Raw genomic sequence first — 17,749 nt, forward strand, 5'->3', positions numbered from 1 at the left:
AACATTCAGCATTACCTCAGACATTTATTACATGATAAATTAATTTACTAAATGGAAAGTTTCTCTTAAGTAACTTTGGGTAACTTAAACACATTTAGTTAAGGACAACACACAAATATAACTTAAAAGGTATCTTCTCCAAACAATGAGCTTGTGCTAACATGCAGAATAACACCACTTGCAGAATTTAATTAGTGTAGCTTTTAAAGCATTTGCAAACCATAGCAAGTACATTTTTCCTTGTCTATTTGATTCAGGGGCTATGGCAGTTCAAATGCCATGTTAGCATTTTCAAGGCTACTTTAAAATGAAATGTAATCATACTAATCATAATTTACTTTTTTTGTACTTAATTATTTCATTGTAGTCACATTTTATTAAACCAAACAAATAAACAAAGGTCAGAATACTAAGTATGAGTGATTGTGCTTTATGAATTATTTCTAACGTGCCTCTAAAAAAAAAACCAAACCAAAACCATCCAACTTAACAACCAAATTTAAAAGTCTGGGATAAATCTATCAGAAAGCCCAAACCAGTGAGTTACCAAAATATTAGCAAGAACAAGGTTTCAGAAGGATGCAACAGTGTCATTACATTTTGAATTCTGACATTTTAAAGCCTTTACTTCCATTGATGTAAATTAATTTTTTTACACCCCCTCTTTTTTTTTTTTTCCCTTTAGATCACAGCAGAAATCAAATCATTAAGTGTGAGTGCGTGATTACCCATGCTTACTTTAAATGGCAGACAACACAAGTTACAAAAACCTGGACCAAGACGACAGTAGTTCACAAAACGTAAAACAAGGTTAACAGATACGCCTTCTTTAGGATAATACATAAGAAGGGTTTATAGGAACTTTCTATCAACAGCTCATTTCAGACTATGCAGTGTTTTCTCCTCCCTTCCAAAGGTCTGTGAAATAACGTGGTAAACATGTTCTCTTCAATATTCACTTCAGTAAGAGTTTAGTTGCAAAAAGATTATACTTGCATAAATATAAAAACGCATGATAAAGCATAAGACTTTTAATTAGTAAGCCAATCATAAATAAATTCACCTAAAATTAACAGAAGAAGCAGTCGTGTTCCTTCTACATGGGTATTTTTTTTTTTTTAAAGCATGTTTTAATAGTCAACTTCATTGTCTAGCCTGGGACAAAACAACTCATCATTGAGCACTCAACAATTCTGCACACTGAGCTAAGTCTTTTTTTTTTAGTTACATTTTTTACATTTTCTTTACAAATGTTATACTTATGTACATTATATATTTTATTTCTACAACTGATGTACTTTACTGAAATTCTACAACTTTCACAGGGAATTTGCTGAAGTCTTTAGTAAATATGAATCATTCCTTTTAAAAAGAAATTCATATAAACAACCAACATACATCACTGCCCTTGACATCTCTGTTAAGAATTTGGATCCGGAAGGGCTACTATAATAAATGTAAAAAAAAAGGCTTTACCTAATTGTACATTTCGTTAAGAAATATCATCCCACATAGCTACATAAATTCACCAGCTTGCAATAAACAGAGCACCATACCGCTGCACAACTGGAAACGTGTTTAAACCAACTTAAAGTTTACTAGTGAAACAGCTTCATCACTCCTAGCACTTTTAGACTGAAGTAAATCTGCAAAATTATTTTGGAATCATATACTTCTTGAGCTGTCAAGCTTCCAAAACAGTGCTGGCCACTGTATACTGTGAAGAATAAGCATCCACTTTTGTAACTTCCCATATGCTTCTCTTGGCCCATGCTTCCATCTGAAGTCAGGATTTTTCTTCTATTTATTCCTTGTTCACTTACAAATCTGCTGTTGAATATTAAGTAAGAACTCATAATATGAGAAAGCTGCTTCTGTCCGATCCTCAATTAAATGCTGAAAAAAATCTGTTTTGGCAGGGTTCTCATCTCTGAAAGAGGAGAGGAAGGTATTTTAGTCCAAATACTGAGCAAAAAATACACTGTAAATTTAAGCAGAGGCATACGTTCTAAGGAATTGCTTATTGTCTTCTGTAGTTTAGATTCAGTCCAAAGATACTACAATTGCAAATAATCCAAAGTTTAGAAAAAATCTAAAGTTTGTAATACATTATCAGGCAGCATCACCTTTTCAAGAAGTATACAACAGTAGAGAAGTAGGTGAAATAGCATTTAAAGTACCTTGTAGAAACACAAAAAAGGAAACATAAAAATGATGTCGTTTAGAAGTTAAACATGCTAGTGGCAATGAATTCTGAAAAGGTTAAATTAAATCCTGATAAAGGTTAAAAAAATGGAAGATTTACATCTCTGGTTACATGTAATCTCAATCGTCTCCCCAGTTTTTCTTATTGGGCAACAGAACAGAGAAGGTAAACATGTCAGAGATCCAGTATCCAAAATTATTGCCCCAATAAAAATTTGCTGCAACACAGCATATATTTGCTGCGGCACAATCCTCTGTACTGGTGTAGTACAGCGTGCAGTAAAGCTCTGCTATTTACTATGGTCTCTCAGCACTACTCGCAGTTCAAGCAGCAGCCACAATGCCAACAGTTGAAGAGCTTCAGTCCTATGTTTACACGTTATTCAGCTGAGTAAGAAAGCCATCATGTTCTCTAAAACGTGATCTCCCATCTGACTCAGTAAACTGAGTACTCTAGAGAAGACAAATGAAATGTAAACTCAAGTATAAATATTTTATAGAATTTAACCTTCTTTAAGCAGGTCATGGCTTGAAAAGGCTTCAGGACTTACCTCATCTATCATAAATCAACTGCTGTCCTATGTAGCTCACCAAGAAATACGTACAATTATTAAAACATCTACACATTATTAACCTTATTCGAAAATTTTTTTTTTTTTAGTATGTATGTAAGTTATAAAAGCCATACCAGAAATTAACTATTAGTAACTGAATTTGCACTAGATTCAAAGATGACCTTTGTTGCTAAGGGGTTTTAGATAACAGCGCTATGTCAACTGGAAAGAGAATGTTACTCAGTTTCTTCTGGGCCAGATACTCCCACTTTTCATCAGTGTCCATTAGAAATTGTAAATACAAGTTGCCAGTAATTACTCAGTATCTAACAGAAATACTTACTTTATTACTTGAAGAACTGGACTTAAAGGTCTACTGTCTCTAAGCCAAGATATGAAAGATCGCGTCCTTTCTGAAGAAAGTGCATCTACCTCAGGAAGCTGTGTCTGGTTGAAGGTAATTGAAAGTCGTCATCATTTTTCATTATCAAATATATTTTAAAAAAAAAAGATCCTGATGGTCATAACATGACCCAAGCCACAATTTCTATTGAGAAATTGCAAACCATGGATTACAAATACACATCTTTAATTCAGTTTAAAGTACAAAAAGTCACTACTATCTGTCCTGTAGGAAGCAGTACATTTTTAACGTAAACTGCCTTTTCAGTGCAAAAGATTTTAGAAAGCAAGCTCGTTTAAAAAGTCATTTTTTCAAAACGCTGCTTTTGCCACTTTCTTGCTTTTATCTTCCTCTGTTAATCAAGTTCCTACATGTTGCATTTTGCATCACTGAAAAGATGAACAAAGCATGAAGTGAAATCTGAATTGTAAGCAAATTTCAACGCCAAGATTATACTGGACTATTTGGTTGGGGAATGAGCTGAAAAAATAGAATTAAAAAAACTTGAGCCATTCACTGAGCTAAATATACCACCTCTTAGGCCAATATAACCTTTTAAGACGATATGATATAAAAAAACTGATTACAGATTTAAAAGTAGTTCCTTTGCTACCTTTGTAGTAAATGAATCGACAACATAATTTAAAAGCAAAGATGACTTCTGTTTATGTCAATTTTTTTCCTCTCATTTTCATTATACTAGATGCTATATAATCATGGGAAGAAAGTTATCATCCTTCCCTTATCCAAGTTCTTCCTGAAAACTCTGTCAACTAATACTTACCATCAGTTGATCAGAAGGCACAGTTTTAAATTGCTAATACAGGCAAAATACAAAATTCTGAACAAGCAGTCCAATTTTACAGTGGTCTTAAAGCTCACCACTCTTAACCTGTTCTTGTAATTACCACTTGTCACTTACTTCTTCGCCTTCATACTATGTAAGCTTTATAAGAAAATATCTTCCTATGTGTTTCTACAATGATTAACATATTTTTGGTACTACCTGAATGCAGTGTCTTAAAGGGGTCCATCCTTAGCTGTCACTTGTTGACATTTTGGAATCACTACCCACAGAAGAGGGGTCTTCTCTTTAATTCCTGCTCTGTTTCACACAGAGGACTATAGGTACAGGTTATAATCCCTCCACCAGAACACATGTCCAAGGGTCTTTGATGTTGTTTCTTTTTGCCTCAAGGCTTGGAAGCTGAGCAAAACAACTCTTACCCTTTACTTAAAGGCCTATCACATCATACCACAGACTTGGTATCTTACACCAGGTCTGGAGAACCCAAGGCTTCTGAAAACCATGATATCAATAAAATAATTCTAATCTTAACAATTAACACATCTGAATAGATATTTTTTGTATTCATTCTATGAAATTCCATCCTATTTTTGTGAGCCCACATGTATTTCCATAAAAGTAATAAAAGCAGTAATGTCATACAACAATTTCTTGGCATTCCATGAATGCCAAAGTTTACATGTTTACACTCTCTCCTTGAAAGCATTTGACAGTTTCTATCTGTCTCCTATGAAACTGGCAAAAGGTTAGAAGGTACCCAATTAAAAAACCCAAATTCATAGTCACATAATTAAAAACTGAAAAATGCAGAAAAAAAAAAGATTAAATATAGGTTCCAAATGTAAGCACTACACAGCACAGTTCACTAAAATGCCTACCATTTTCTGTGGTACTGACGCATAGTTTGGGTATCCAAGGACATCTTTTATGAAGTTGTTATCACAGTTTTTTCCAATCCAAATGTAAAAAACCTGTAAGATGTCAGAATCAGTTTTAGTAAAGGCCTTGCATACGTTTTAGAGAAAGAGACAAGTGGTGATGTAATCGGAATAATACCAGAATAATACTTTTCATGCAAACGAATCACTTGAGAGCACCAGTTGCAATTCATATATACATCTCTAGATGCATTATATGTACATTTATTTACTAATATATTGGTAGTAATTGGAATAAGATCATTAAAAGTAAAAAAAAATACAGGTAGAATGCAAACACTGAAACAATGAGGATGCAGGACACATCTGCATTGGAACAGTTAATGCAGTAACTTCCCATGTTACCTCCTAAAACAAAAAACCTAATATAAAGTCACACACCATTGTGTCAGTTACTACACACTGACTTCCCAATCTAAACAAATTATAGTAAAGCATCAATTATCAAAACACATTATAGTAATTACTTCAGCCATCTGGAGATAGAAGCTAGTTTGACATTCAGACTCAGCCCCTGAACTCATACAAGGTTTAAAGCACTTTCCAGACCGCCATTAGAGTAGCATAACGTTTAATCCCATTATTTGGATAGCATAATGCTTTATCCAATTAAGTCTTTTGGTGTAATTTCTATGAATGCCTTAAACTGTATCTACAGATTTTGTTCACTCCCCGCAATTCTCTCACTCTTGCAACTCTTACATCGCACAAGCCACAAATCATAAAACCACTTATATTTGTGTGTAACTGAGAGGGTTCCTGCATCAATGAGAAGTGCTGTGTTAGAGACACTGTTGTAGTACATACAATTTAATAGCCATTATGAGAATTTTTGGAAAATGGAAATCCATTATTTCCAGAAAAAAAAAATAAAAATTGATGTGAACTCTTGGTATATTCTGATCAGTCTAGCATCAAAAAAAATTAACCTCTGAAGCCTTAATATGCAACCTCAAAGATACTCCTCTAATCAAAATACGAAAGCCTTTCACTGGAATGCAGATTACTGCCAAGTTACTTGGAATGCTGATTCACTACACTGTTATTCTTGTGAGCTGATGGCTTCTAATAATATAGCATGTGTTGCTTTTTTTAAAAAAAAAAAAAATAATAAGAAGAATGTGTGGAACGGGTAACTTACTGAACCACAATCCATAAGAAAAGCTCCTTCTCTTGTCAACTTCTCTGCAGACAACTTTTGAAGAGGTGGCTGAGGAACAACTCTGTCATTTACATGTATTGTACTCTGTAACAAAAACCAATACTCAATAACAATAGAATATAAATAAATCATATTTTTTATCTTAACCAGGTAAAATAAAACAAGAAAAAACACAGTCTCTAGCAAAATTTTGAGGATTCTCATGTAACAAAATGCCACGTTAAACCTAAAATGATTATGTACATCAAACAATTCTAGAATGTTACTTAACCTAAAGGCTACTTTATTACTTAAAAAACCAATTATACAAGTTCATTTAAGTTTTGTATGTAAAATTTCTCATGCTATAGATGCCAAACTTTCAAAAGAAATTTTAAGTGTAAACACTAGAATTCTACAAACAACCTCCACAGATTTTTTCATTGTATTCAACTTCACTAAAAATGCTGCAAGAGCAGAAGAATATAAACAAATTCTACTCCCTCTAAGGGTTCAATTTTACTGCATTCAAGTAACAGAAAATTCCTTGATTTAACATCCTGCCTGAAGCAATACATGGGTTTCTCTACAGAGCACTATGACTGATCTGAATAAACAATCTGGCTGTTAGCAATGACATTATTAAAAAAATGACCCCCCTTTCTCCCCAGCAATAAAACCAAACAAAACCAATAAAAAACACCAAAACCCTAGCATTTTCAGATTAAAGCTGCTTCCCCCTCCAATACAAAAATAGGCTGAATCTCTATTAAGAATCTGTGAAGCATTCTGCAAATAACGTAGGGAAAAAGTAGTTTAGAGACTAAGCACATCTCCACATGGTAAAAGATTATTATCATTATACACAACGATGAAAATCAAGCTACTGAATTCCACTTGGGAAAGTTCTAGGCTTTACTCAATGCTCTCAAGAATCAAGTGTTAAGAGAAAAGAAAACCAGTAAAAAACATTTGAAAAAAAAATTCTGTAACATATATCATAGAATTTTCTAAAGAAAGAAGAATTTAAGAACAGCTTCTGTCACAAATACTTTAAGTCAAAGTAATACTAAATAGCAGATTAGCACTCTGTTACATGATTTAAATTGTGGTTCGTCCATTAATTTCAGTAGGTCAAATAAGCCCTATTTTCTATATTATTCTACTAGAAATAACTGATGTAAAATCCTTTGCTAATAAAACTGGATGTCCCAAAGACACTGCTGGTTCTTTACAGCAGTCGCACAGTGAATATAGTGTTTCAGCATAAGCTCCACAAAATCAAAGTTAGTTGAAGAAGCTGGCTTCTCAAATATTGGGGGGGTTGGGTATAAAAAGACTGATCAATACCCCTGAAGAACACTGAGTTTAGACTCGCACATGTGAGTTTATGAAATCCTTGAAAGAAACTTTGAGACTATAAATAGTTCACAGGTTGTGCTGAACAATACCAACTGTCAGAGAAATGACTCAAGTTACCATATAATCTTTTATGACACTTAGAAAAACCCCCAACTCCTACATATACTTTTCCAAAGCTAGTGACTAACAAGCTCATGGAAACTTACTTAAAAAACTGACTTATTTTTGCAATTACAACTAACTTTGACCTTAAAGAAAATCCCATCCTACTTCTTACTATTAAAAAAAAAGCATCCATTTCCTAGGCTACCTCTGTAGAAGGCAAAGTAATAAAACCTGGTTTTGTACATGAAGTACTTCCCGAGTCTGATCATGACCATCTAGAAGTACAATTCTGTTTCATCCACAACAGTCTGAGAAACCACTGGAAGTTTGTTTTTGCAGGCAACTTTATCTGGTTTCAGCATACAAAATCTAGCATTTTCCACCAAATCTACTTCACCTGTTTTCCCCAGACAGTTCTAACACACAAAACCACACTGGAGACATTTCCAGTGCATACAATCTTCTCTTTCTTTGTATAATAGAAAAACATGGAATTATTGTGGTCATTGAAACAAGGTGAAATAAAACCACAGTTCTGCTCATAACACAATACTGTACTTGCAACTCAAAACTTGAAATGTTTTTTTTTTTAATAACTTATGGAAAATGCTCAGTTTACATTATAACAACTACTTTAATTAAATTACTGCAGTACAACATCATGTTTAACAGACCATTAAAACTAGAAAACATTATAAATCAGGCTTCATACTTTACCTCATCAATCAACTTGTCTATTCTGTACAAGTTGGGATGTATCATTTTCATCAAATGAACAAGAGGCTGGCTCTTCATCTGGCACATTGCATAGACGCGATCATCCAAGCGTGTACTCGTGCCCGTTCTAAATGCTTTCTGTAAGAGAACAGTGTTGTTACTCACATAAATCCTGTATTTTATGTCACATCTAAACAGTGTATTTCAGATTTTTTGAAAGTGTCAAGCAAAGACGGCAAAGCTTTTATAAAGAAATGTATCTCAATAAGATACATTAGAATCTTAATCAAATACAACTTGACTACAATACCTTTTAAAATTTAATCCATTCTCCCTCCTTATTGATGAAGGAGAGTAATTTTTCCCTCACTTTGCGTAAAATTTGTGTGTGATTGGGCCAGCATGTCTCATTTTTAATCCTGACAAATGTTACTGGCCTGCGAAACTCACTGATGCAAGATGTCAGAGGAAGATATGAGCCAGGCAGAGATCAAAAAAAGATACTCTGTGGATAAGATTAACACTGATTTTATATTAGTAGAAATTAAATGTTAAGGAAAAGCTTTGGAAGGGAAATATGCTTTAACGTTTTACAGCAGAAATTAGGCTCTCATAGGATAAAATTTATTTAGTAACTCTTTCCTGCTGGATTTTTCAGACCTCCTATAGAAGCAATTGCTAAACGATCGCTGTGAGAAGCATCACAATGGAATAAGCACCGTAGTCTGATTCAATGGAGAATATTCCTATAATCAAAGTTCATATTCACTTCTACAACAAAGCCAAGTACATCAGTCCTCTTCTCCTTGGCTGCCACAGACATTTTGGTTTCTCTATATCCCATGCTTTTTTGTTATTGTTAACAAAAGATAATTAAAAAAAAACCTAAACCACTTATTTTCTCAGCCACTCTTTCTTCTGTCTTTTACACAGATCCTCTTGATAATAAATAGTCTGTTTTTTTCCCCATGCAAGCAGCAAGGAAGTCCTAATCAGTGTATTAGCGACCAAAGTAATCACTAAACCAAAGAAAATAAGTTACTATGATTGAATCTCTTACCAAACTTACATAAAGGTTTATTCGTGATAAAAAAAGAAACCAAAGAACTGTCAGACATGAAAATCTTTAAGCCATGAGATTCATTGATAACAAAACCCTGCAATAAGTTCTCTTTTTATTTTTAAGTATGATGTTTGGTAATACAAAGATATTAAAAGAAAAAAAATCAAAAAGTAGTAACTACTACGTGAACTTTAAACTGTATAACTTTAGTTTCTGTAATAGATTTCATTGTTTCTCCATGGAAATTCATTTTCCTTTTCAGTACTTTAACGTACAAAGTATATGCATTGAAAAATATTTGAGGTGGTTTTTTCTTCATAAAATAAAATTGAAGAAGTACTAATCAGCAGCTTCCAACAGTCTTTAATGGGAAACACCAATTAAGCTGCCAAAATCCAAGAAATGCTCATTGTTACAACATATTTATTTTCATTGTAAAACAAAGTAAGACAAAACAGAAAAAATTCAAAGTCAAGTAAACCCATAAACTGTTCAGGCACTAATCATTTAAAATAAGGCAACATAGTAATCTTTTATGTGCATGTCCTGTAAGCTCGAAGAGGGTAAGCCAATTTTCATAATTTTAGAAAAGTGCAGGCATTGCTTGACCTAGAGCGGAAAAATTCCTCAAATGGAACAAAGAATTAAATATCAAACATTAATCCACTAGATTATAGATACATACCTGTTTGAGAAGGGCCAAAATATACAGCGGAAATAGCTTGAGGGAATTTGGTGCTATCAGCATGGACTGCTGCAGATTTGAGGCAGTTGACATGTATGCTGCCAAGGAGTCTACCACGGCATTAACTAAGGCATCTCTTGCATCCGAAAGACTAGATGAAACTGAGCGATCCACAGCTGTTGGGTTAGAAGGATCCAAGAAGTTACTAGAGCTGGCTTCATTTGCTCCCTTGAATTTTGAAAATACTAGTTATGCATTTGGGTGATATTTTAATAGTTTTTAAAAAACCACACCTGTGGTTCTAACTTTTTTAGCAGAAAGTTTTATCTCCACTCCCTAGTTTCTACTGTGGGTGAATTTAAAAAAAAAAAAAAGTTTAAAGCTGTGGTATACTTGAGACTAAATATAAATTCTGTTTTAAACCTTACACAAGTAACTTAGCTATTGATGAAACTCTCTGCCGTCCTACCTCCAAGATAAGATTTGCAGCAATTCCCCTCCTCTCCCAAGAAATTTTTTCAATTATTTCAGTGGCATAATTATGATTAGTGTAAATGAAACTTCACCTTTCTCTGCTGAGAAAGGGCTGCAAATCCTTTGGTTGGAGGAAGCCACCTGCTGGACTGAATGCACATGTAGGATGAGATACAGAAGTACTATTTAGTTCTTCTAATTTATTTGACTATTAATATACAACATAGCATATACTGAAATGCTGCACAGAGCCATACACGTTCAATGGCAGAGATCAGTCTATGAAACAGCTACTTATGACCCACAAGTAGGGGGTAAGTGAGAATCCTCAACCCAGCAACAACTGGATAGAAGGATAGGAAACTAATGCTCATCTCAGACACACTGTTGTCAGAAGTTCCCTTTTAGTATCCAGCAGATTCACTGTTTCTTAAGTAATCCTAGAATGCTAAAGTTTGAGATAACAACCACAATGATGATGATAAAAAAAATGAGAGTTCTGATCGAAGTGTGCTGATTCTTTGTCCTTTAATAAACTCTAGCGAATAATGTAAGACGACTCCTTTTACAAGATTAAAGTCAACTAAGTATTCAGACTAAGGAATATTTCAGTTAATAGTTTTGGTATAACTTTGATTTTGTCATTTTCAAAATTTTTTTCTTTTTTTTAATTTTTAATCTCAGGCTTCAGAGTGCTCCACTCCAACCTTTTTCTACAGTACCCAGGCTTCACTGACTACTTGATTTAAATGGCTGGTAAAATTAAAACCATACAAAAAGATCTTGGAATCTTCCTCGTCTGTACTCACCCATATTTGCTAAGAGGCATACAACTGCTTGTACATCTGCTCCTGCATATACATCAGCCAGTGAACTTACTACAGGCAAGCAAAGCGTATGCACTCGAATTCGACGTTCACCTAACAAAAACAAGTAGAAAATATTATTGCAATATCTCCTGGTAGAGGTATACAAATTCAGTCATTACAGCTTATCTCCTCTCATCTAAGATGCACTCATTTTGTAAAAACCACACCAGTCAGGAAATGGCTGTAACACTACAGCGCTCCTGTCTCTTAACCTGCTCACAAATTCTGCAACGCTCTAAAGCATTCAACTTACGAATCGGCACAAGTTCGTAACACAAACTGGCTTATAACATCCACAATAAGTGTCTTGATCCTACAAATGAAGTACATTGATTTCCATACCAAAATTGTGTGGCATATTCCACAATAGAAAGTAGCTGTTATTCTTTATGCCCACCCAATGTACGAGCAACTTGCTCCAATCCATCACGGGTCTGTGATTTTGGACAAAGTGCATGCCAAACATGTTACTGCTTATAACAACAGTACGTCTGTTTACTAAAGGAATCTTGCTGAAATAGCTCTATGTGAGATGGAGATAAATTACATTTTCCTATCAAAATAGAGTTCATAAGGATTTACGCTATGTGATTAACTGCTTACTAGCTTTGACAAGATTCTCTTAAGAGTATGGAGATCAACAAAAGGCTGTGGAACTAACTATACAAACGTTATGTTAGAAAAAGAAACAAGAAGTCCAGTGGACGATTCATTTCAATTTATTTACCTTTGCTGGAAGTATACAAAAGAGCTGTTTGAAAACAAACCAAAGATGTGTCAGTCAGACTTTCCTCGATGGACATTTGTACTGCAAATCCAGCATCAGGATTGACATTGGCAAGGGACAATAAATCAGTAGATCGTACAAAAAAGTTCCCATGAAAAGTGTGTATTGAAAGACCTAGAAGCAGATTAAATAATTCAGAGTGAGGTTAAAAACAGCATGAAAAACTCTTATCAATAATTAAACCCCACAGTCCTCAAGCTATGTTAAAAAAAAAAACCAATAAAAACTTATCCTAGCTATCACACAGAACCAATTATGTGAATCATTAGACATTTCAGCATGATCCTGTAGATTCATGTTCAATTCTGAACACTCCAAACCAAATGATGCCCTTACACTACACATGCCAACTTAGTTGAAGTGAGATGGTGCCATCTTAAGTATAAAACAAAAGAAAAAACCAAATGGCAAAAACTAATGCAACTTACATAAAGAAGGCAACTCTCTTACTCTTCAGTGAAAGAGAAATAACTTGAAATCTAATGTTCCTAAAGACTAAGCACATTCAAAGTGACAGTTAACATCCTTACCCCAACTTTTCCATACAAATTAGTATTTAAAATATACCTTTTGTACATCTTATGCGCATAACTGCTTCAAATCCAATCTTTCTTGTAAGGTATCTTTTAAGGTCTTTCTGTAACTTTTCGGCCTGAGCAGGATTATGGCTACGATGGAAAGATGGGTAGTAATAGATGCATCCAGCAGAATACTTGGACATGCAAGCTGTGAAGGAGGAAAAGATACGGTTAAGAGGTAAAACCGTAACGTGAGGTCAGGACACAAAATTTGTGTCCAACCTTCTGCAAGTGACATGCATCTATGTTCATCTTTTTCTTGATATGATCCGCACCTGTAAGACAATGAGAACTGGTCCAGACTCAGGCCACTGAAGACAGTGATGAGTGACCCCAATACACAATTATCTAATTATATACTTACTTCAAATAAGCCTGCTACCTTTGGCAGCTAAGACAGGAGCACATGCAGAAATATTTAATGGTGTAGAGCCAAAATTAGGTGCATATGCAGAGACAAATCTTGATTTAAGACCGAAAGATGAGAACTCTGTTCTACCGCTACGATTAAACTTCATTAATTCCTTGCCATCTGTTTCCTGTTCTTGAGCAGGAGAGTACCTTCTCATTTAAAACTCTGAAATCCCAGAATAAGTTGGCTGATACCACCAACCCAATACTCCTGTTCTTTACTGCTATCAACTTCAAAGTCAATTCCTTTGCAGCATTAGCTGCATTTAGAAAAGTGCAAAAAAAATGTGCATGATTTAAGAATTCCTGAAGTAGCCTGTGCTTCTGAAGAAAGACAACACAGTGTGGCAAGAGTGAAGTCATACATACCAAGCGAAGCTAGATCAGAATATTGTGAACTTAAGAGAAATAAATCCACAGCAGTCTGCTGGCCTGAGCAGTCCAGTGCCAACTTCTTATAAAAATCTGTTGCCGGACCAAGATGCTGGACCACCTTTGGTAAATAAATTATACAGGAAACAGTTAAGACAATGATCGTGCTCTCCTAAGACTTCATGGAACAAAAAACATACCGTTCAGCAGCAAAGCATCATAAGGAAGATTCCTTTAAGCAATAATTTATAGGCATTTCCACCTGCAGAAATTATTTTCCTTATGCTCCATATTCTTTTACTTTGTATTTACAAGCAGTTATGATCCTACTTTCAAGGAAGTTTACATTCTCATGAAAATAAACATTCATGTAACTATGTAACACTTACCAGACGTTGTAAACTACAAGGCCATAGAAATAATAAGAAACCAAGTTTTAAGTCTACAATTTAATACATCCATGCTTTGGTTCAAAACTCAGGTTGACATTAACTGAGTCAGAGATATTTGCAGCTTCTTTTGCTTGCCAAGAAAAGCTATGGATCAAAGGCCCAAAAGACAGCTCATGCGCTTTGAAACAAGTAATACCACACATACACATATAAACTAGTGATCTTAAATGCTCAAACATAGACATGATGTAATTAAAATTTAGTGAATTGCTATAAACAAAAAACAAGAGTTGATCTGCAGAACCCTACAAGTCAGAAAGACATGGCCAGTCCCTAGTCTCATGAGATGAATATTAAAGGAAGTGTTTGTACCTTTGTGCTTGACCTTTGATTGGGATCTTCTCTAGAATGCAAAAGCCCTGCTCCCAAAGATGGTAACTGGGTTTGAAACACAGATATCCGACCACCCGTTGGGGACATTAGTTTAAATGCAGCTTGAAGAGCAGGGCCCAATGCACTGTGTGTTTCTCTTGTATTGGTGAACATATTTGGTAACGCATTCAGTAGATCTTTTATCAGCTGCAGAAGAGATTGAAAGGTGTGCATGAGATTTTGCAAGCTTGAGATTTTCTGCTAGTTCTAAAAAGCTGTGTTGCCATAACTGAAGTGGAACAATCGGTACCAAATATTTCAGCTTAGTTTTGACACACTAAGGAAAACAAAGTCATAATTTTAAAAACCTTGATGTATCCAACAAACAACATGTAATACTTTCATAATTAAAAAGTAGCATTGGAGCTATATATTATGAAGATGGGCTTGAATTCAAACTTTAAAAGGAACCTCTATTTTGAAAATTTAACTCTTTAAATTTAAATGATACAAGTTGAGCAATCATACCTCTTTGCTTTCATGGAGATTTACAAGTAAACCATCCGGTGTAGGCAGGAAAATATCTGTAGGGAGAATGAAAAATGGCATTTTATTAAAGAAAAAAAAAACATTAAAATAGAACAAAACATTTCACTGCCTACTGCTACACATACCATGAAATACAATCTACTTTTCTGACATATATATGATGGAGAATAATACAGTCTATACAAAGCTTGTCTTATTCAAAGCAAAATTAACATTTGAATTTCACTTTTTAAACACCACCCACTCTGTAGTTAGCATAACATTATTTTTTAAAAATACATTCCCTATACATTCAATAAAATTGACCTAATACCAGAATATTTGAGAGATTCTAATCTTTCTTCGGGGGGGGGAAGTACCTTCTCAAAAATTTAGTGTCCATTTTCTTTTTACTTACCATCAATATCTGAGACAATCAGCATCTGAGGCTGAGATAAACCTTCCTGCAAGTTGTAAAATTGAACAGTGCTGTCAAACGTTATGAAACCTATTCTTGTTCTCGAGTCTCCAGGCAGCCTGAAGCATTAAAAAAAAAAAAAGCAAAACACAAACTACTGAGCCCTAAATTTCTCTCTCAAGATACACACATACACAGAGCTCCTGCTGATGCTAGCAGAAACTCAGCTCATATATACAGGGGTGAAGGGAGAACAAAAGAAAGGAGATCTGAAACATGAATACAAATAATGTTTCTTCAGTATTTTCTGAAGAGCTGGGATACAGTTTACTGTATCAGTTTACAGATACTGTTACAGAGAAGCACTCACTAATATATTGATGTTTTGTTCCAAGAGAGAACTTAGTAGGTTCATTTAAACATTACACTGACACATGAAAGAAGGTAGCCTTCTCAGTTCTTCAAGAGGAAATAGTGCATTCTGATCTTTCATAAATCAAAAACCCCATTTACTAATGTAGTTACAGAGTACTTACAGCTCTAAACCAAAATCCAGTCTCTCTACAATACAACACACTTATTTCTCATGTGGACTATATTCTTATGAACGGCATTAAAAATACAAAAATAAAAACGAAATGGGATTTCTCAAATAAGACATAAAACATCAACAAGTGCTGAAAACCATGAAGCTGAACAAAAGCAAAGGCAAATATTGTTTGTACCATCTGGGTATATAAATTAACTGGATGTACTGATTTTCTTACAGACTTTGCATGGGATTTTATAGATTTTCCTAAAATAATTTAGCATGTTTCCAAGAATCTCTTGACAAAATACCTGTAAAGATGCCAACAAAGAAAGACTAAACCAATAAGTCTAAGTGAAGAATTCTATTGTACATGTTGGTGTCTTTAGTAGAAACTGAAATCAAGTTTCCCATGAAAAACTCACAGAAAACAAATTTTCAGAGTAAGGCCTCCACAGGACGCAAATTAGTTTTCAAAATACATGAACATAGTGAAATTTATTAACCCTTGCTCAAAAAGTGCCACCAATCATCCCACAACTGCTGTTCCAGGGCAAAAATGAGGACAGATAAAGTAGAACAGGTAGATCTAGGTAACTGTGATCTAAAAACCCCAAACAATTCACCTAGGCAGTCTCACACTAGTGGTTGCAACATTCCAGTACGCAGCACCACAGCCGTTTCAGTGCAAGAACCAGTCAATTTAATCTCTGTAATTTAGTTATTTTTGTTGGTCTTGGTAGGGGGGAAGACTGCAGTTTATAGATGTTTGTACAACAAACATGGTGTTAGAAGTTACTGCTAAATATTCTTTGCAGATAAATAAGTAAATTATTTGCAGATCTACCTTTAATGACTTGCAGGGAAGATAGCTCTCATGATGTAAATTGCTTCAACAGCTGTTTTTTTTGCAGGGGTTGGCTTTTTTACTTGGTTGGTTGGGTTTGGTTTTGTTTTGGTTTTTTTTTTTTTAGACACTTAAGTTGTATTTCAGAATCTCAGGCAACAGAACTTCTGTCCTTCAGGGACAGAACATTTAAACACTATGTACAAGTTTTCTGCAAAACTATAGGTTAGTATTGTTCGTAACAACACATTAGTTAAATTGAAAAAGTTATATTCTTACTTGTCTAGGTTTTCCAGCAATGACTGGCAGACTATTGTCAAATATCCAGCCTCCACTGCATTATGAGACACATCTAAAACAAATAAATATACCGCAGGCTGAGGAGGACGAAGCTACAAAGTAAAAAAATACAAATAAAAAAATGTTCAAAAATCATATATAACGAAGAGTTAAAAATGATTAGTCATTAGAAAGAGAAGTAGGAAAAGGGAATGCTTTGAAAAATGCAAGGTATACACTATGCAATAAAACTGATTTACCAAGAGTCATGTGGATAGACTTAATCACAACTCCCAGTGGTTAGTAATTCCCATTTGTAATAAACACACAGTGTCATGTTTCAGAACAGAAATGGGATATTTTAGTCTCTCCTTCCAACTCAAACATGACTCTTTGATGTCAGATATGGAATTCACTCTTCAAAACACCATTGCTCTTTCAGTACGTGAACAATGTGATCCATTAAACGGGATTAAAATATTCTACCTACATTCTTTTCCCAACTATATAAGAAGCTGTACTTCTTCATTGCCAAATGTCTCGGCCACAGTGTTTCAATTCAAAGACAAGAGAACAATTTATTTTTGCAGTTCTTAATAATGTCATTATGAACAGGGCCTTTTCCCAGGCCTTCATCATCTTTCCTGGAGACAAGACTACTATCACAGCACTTGTAGGTTGACTCCTAGTTAGAATTGTTTGTCACAATTACTAACTAAAAATTGGAACCCAACTTAATTCTCTCGTTACTCCACTACTGGTCTTTCAAAATCTCTTCAAAATGACGGAGAAACCCAGAAACCACATTGCATCAAACTCAAACCAAACTATGCCACATTAAACTATACCTGGCAGCTATACACATTGCAATTGCCTTTAAGTGACAAACCTCTGAATATCTACATTTGCCAA

The 17,749-nt window shown here is 34.5% G+C and overlaps 1 protein-coding gene across 1 annotated transcript in view; it reads right to left on the minus strand.

Moving 5' to 3' along the window:
• Nucleotides 1-1,094: 1,094 nt before the first annotated feature.
• SEC24B (SEC24 family member B) overlaps nucleotides 1,095-17,749 on the minus strand; it is a 41,129-nt gene continuing 24,474 nt past the window's right edge. The window contains exons 10-23 of the mRNA XM_009696813.1: nucleotides 16,838-16,950; nucleotides 15,183-15,301; nucleotides 14,765-14,820; nucleotides 14,237-14,443; nucleotides 13,470-13,593; nucleotides 12,679-12,837; nucleotides 12,052-12,225; nucleotides 11,265-11,375; nucleotides 9,982-10,157; nucleotides 8,234-8,371; nucleotides 6,050-6,154; nucleotides 4,849-4,941; nucleotides 3,103-3,206; nucleotides 1,095-1,930 (exon numbers count right to left, since the gene is read on the minus strand). Coding sequence (XP_009695115.1) covers nucleotides 1,816-1,930; nucleotides 3,103-3,206; nucleotides 4,849-4,941; nucleotides 6,050-6,154; nucleotides 8,234-8,371; nucleotides 9,982-10,157; nucleotides 11,265-11,375; nucleotides 12,052-12,225; nucleotides 12,679-12,837; nucleotides 13,470-13,593; nucleotides 14,237-14,443; nucleotides 14,765-14,820; nucleotides 15,183-15,301; nucleotides 16,838-16,950 — 1,794 coding nt within the window. The 3' untranslated portion in view covers nucleotides 1,095-1,815. The remainder of the gene's footprint in view (nucleotides 1,931-3,102; nucleotides 3,207-4,848; nucleotides 4,942-6,049; nucleotides 6,155-8,233; nucleotides 8,372-9,981; nucleotides 10,158-11,264; nucleotides 11,376-12,051; nucleotides 12,226-12,678; nucleotides 12,838-13,469; nucleotides 13,594-14,236; nucleotides 14,444-14,764; nucleotides 14,821-15,182; nucleotides 15,302-16,837; nucleotides 16,951-17,749) is intronic.

The sequence above is a fragment of the Cariama cristata genome, unplaced genomic scaffold (assembly GCF_000690535.1).
Source record: "Cariama cristata isolate BGI_N322 unplaced genomic scaffold, ASM69053v1 scaffold5353, whole genome shotgun sequence".
Taxonomy (NCBI): domain Eukaryota; kingdom Metazoa; phylum Chordata; class Aves; order Cariamiformes; family Cariamidae; genus Cariama; species Cariama cristata.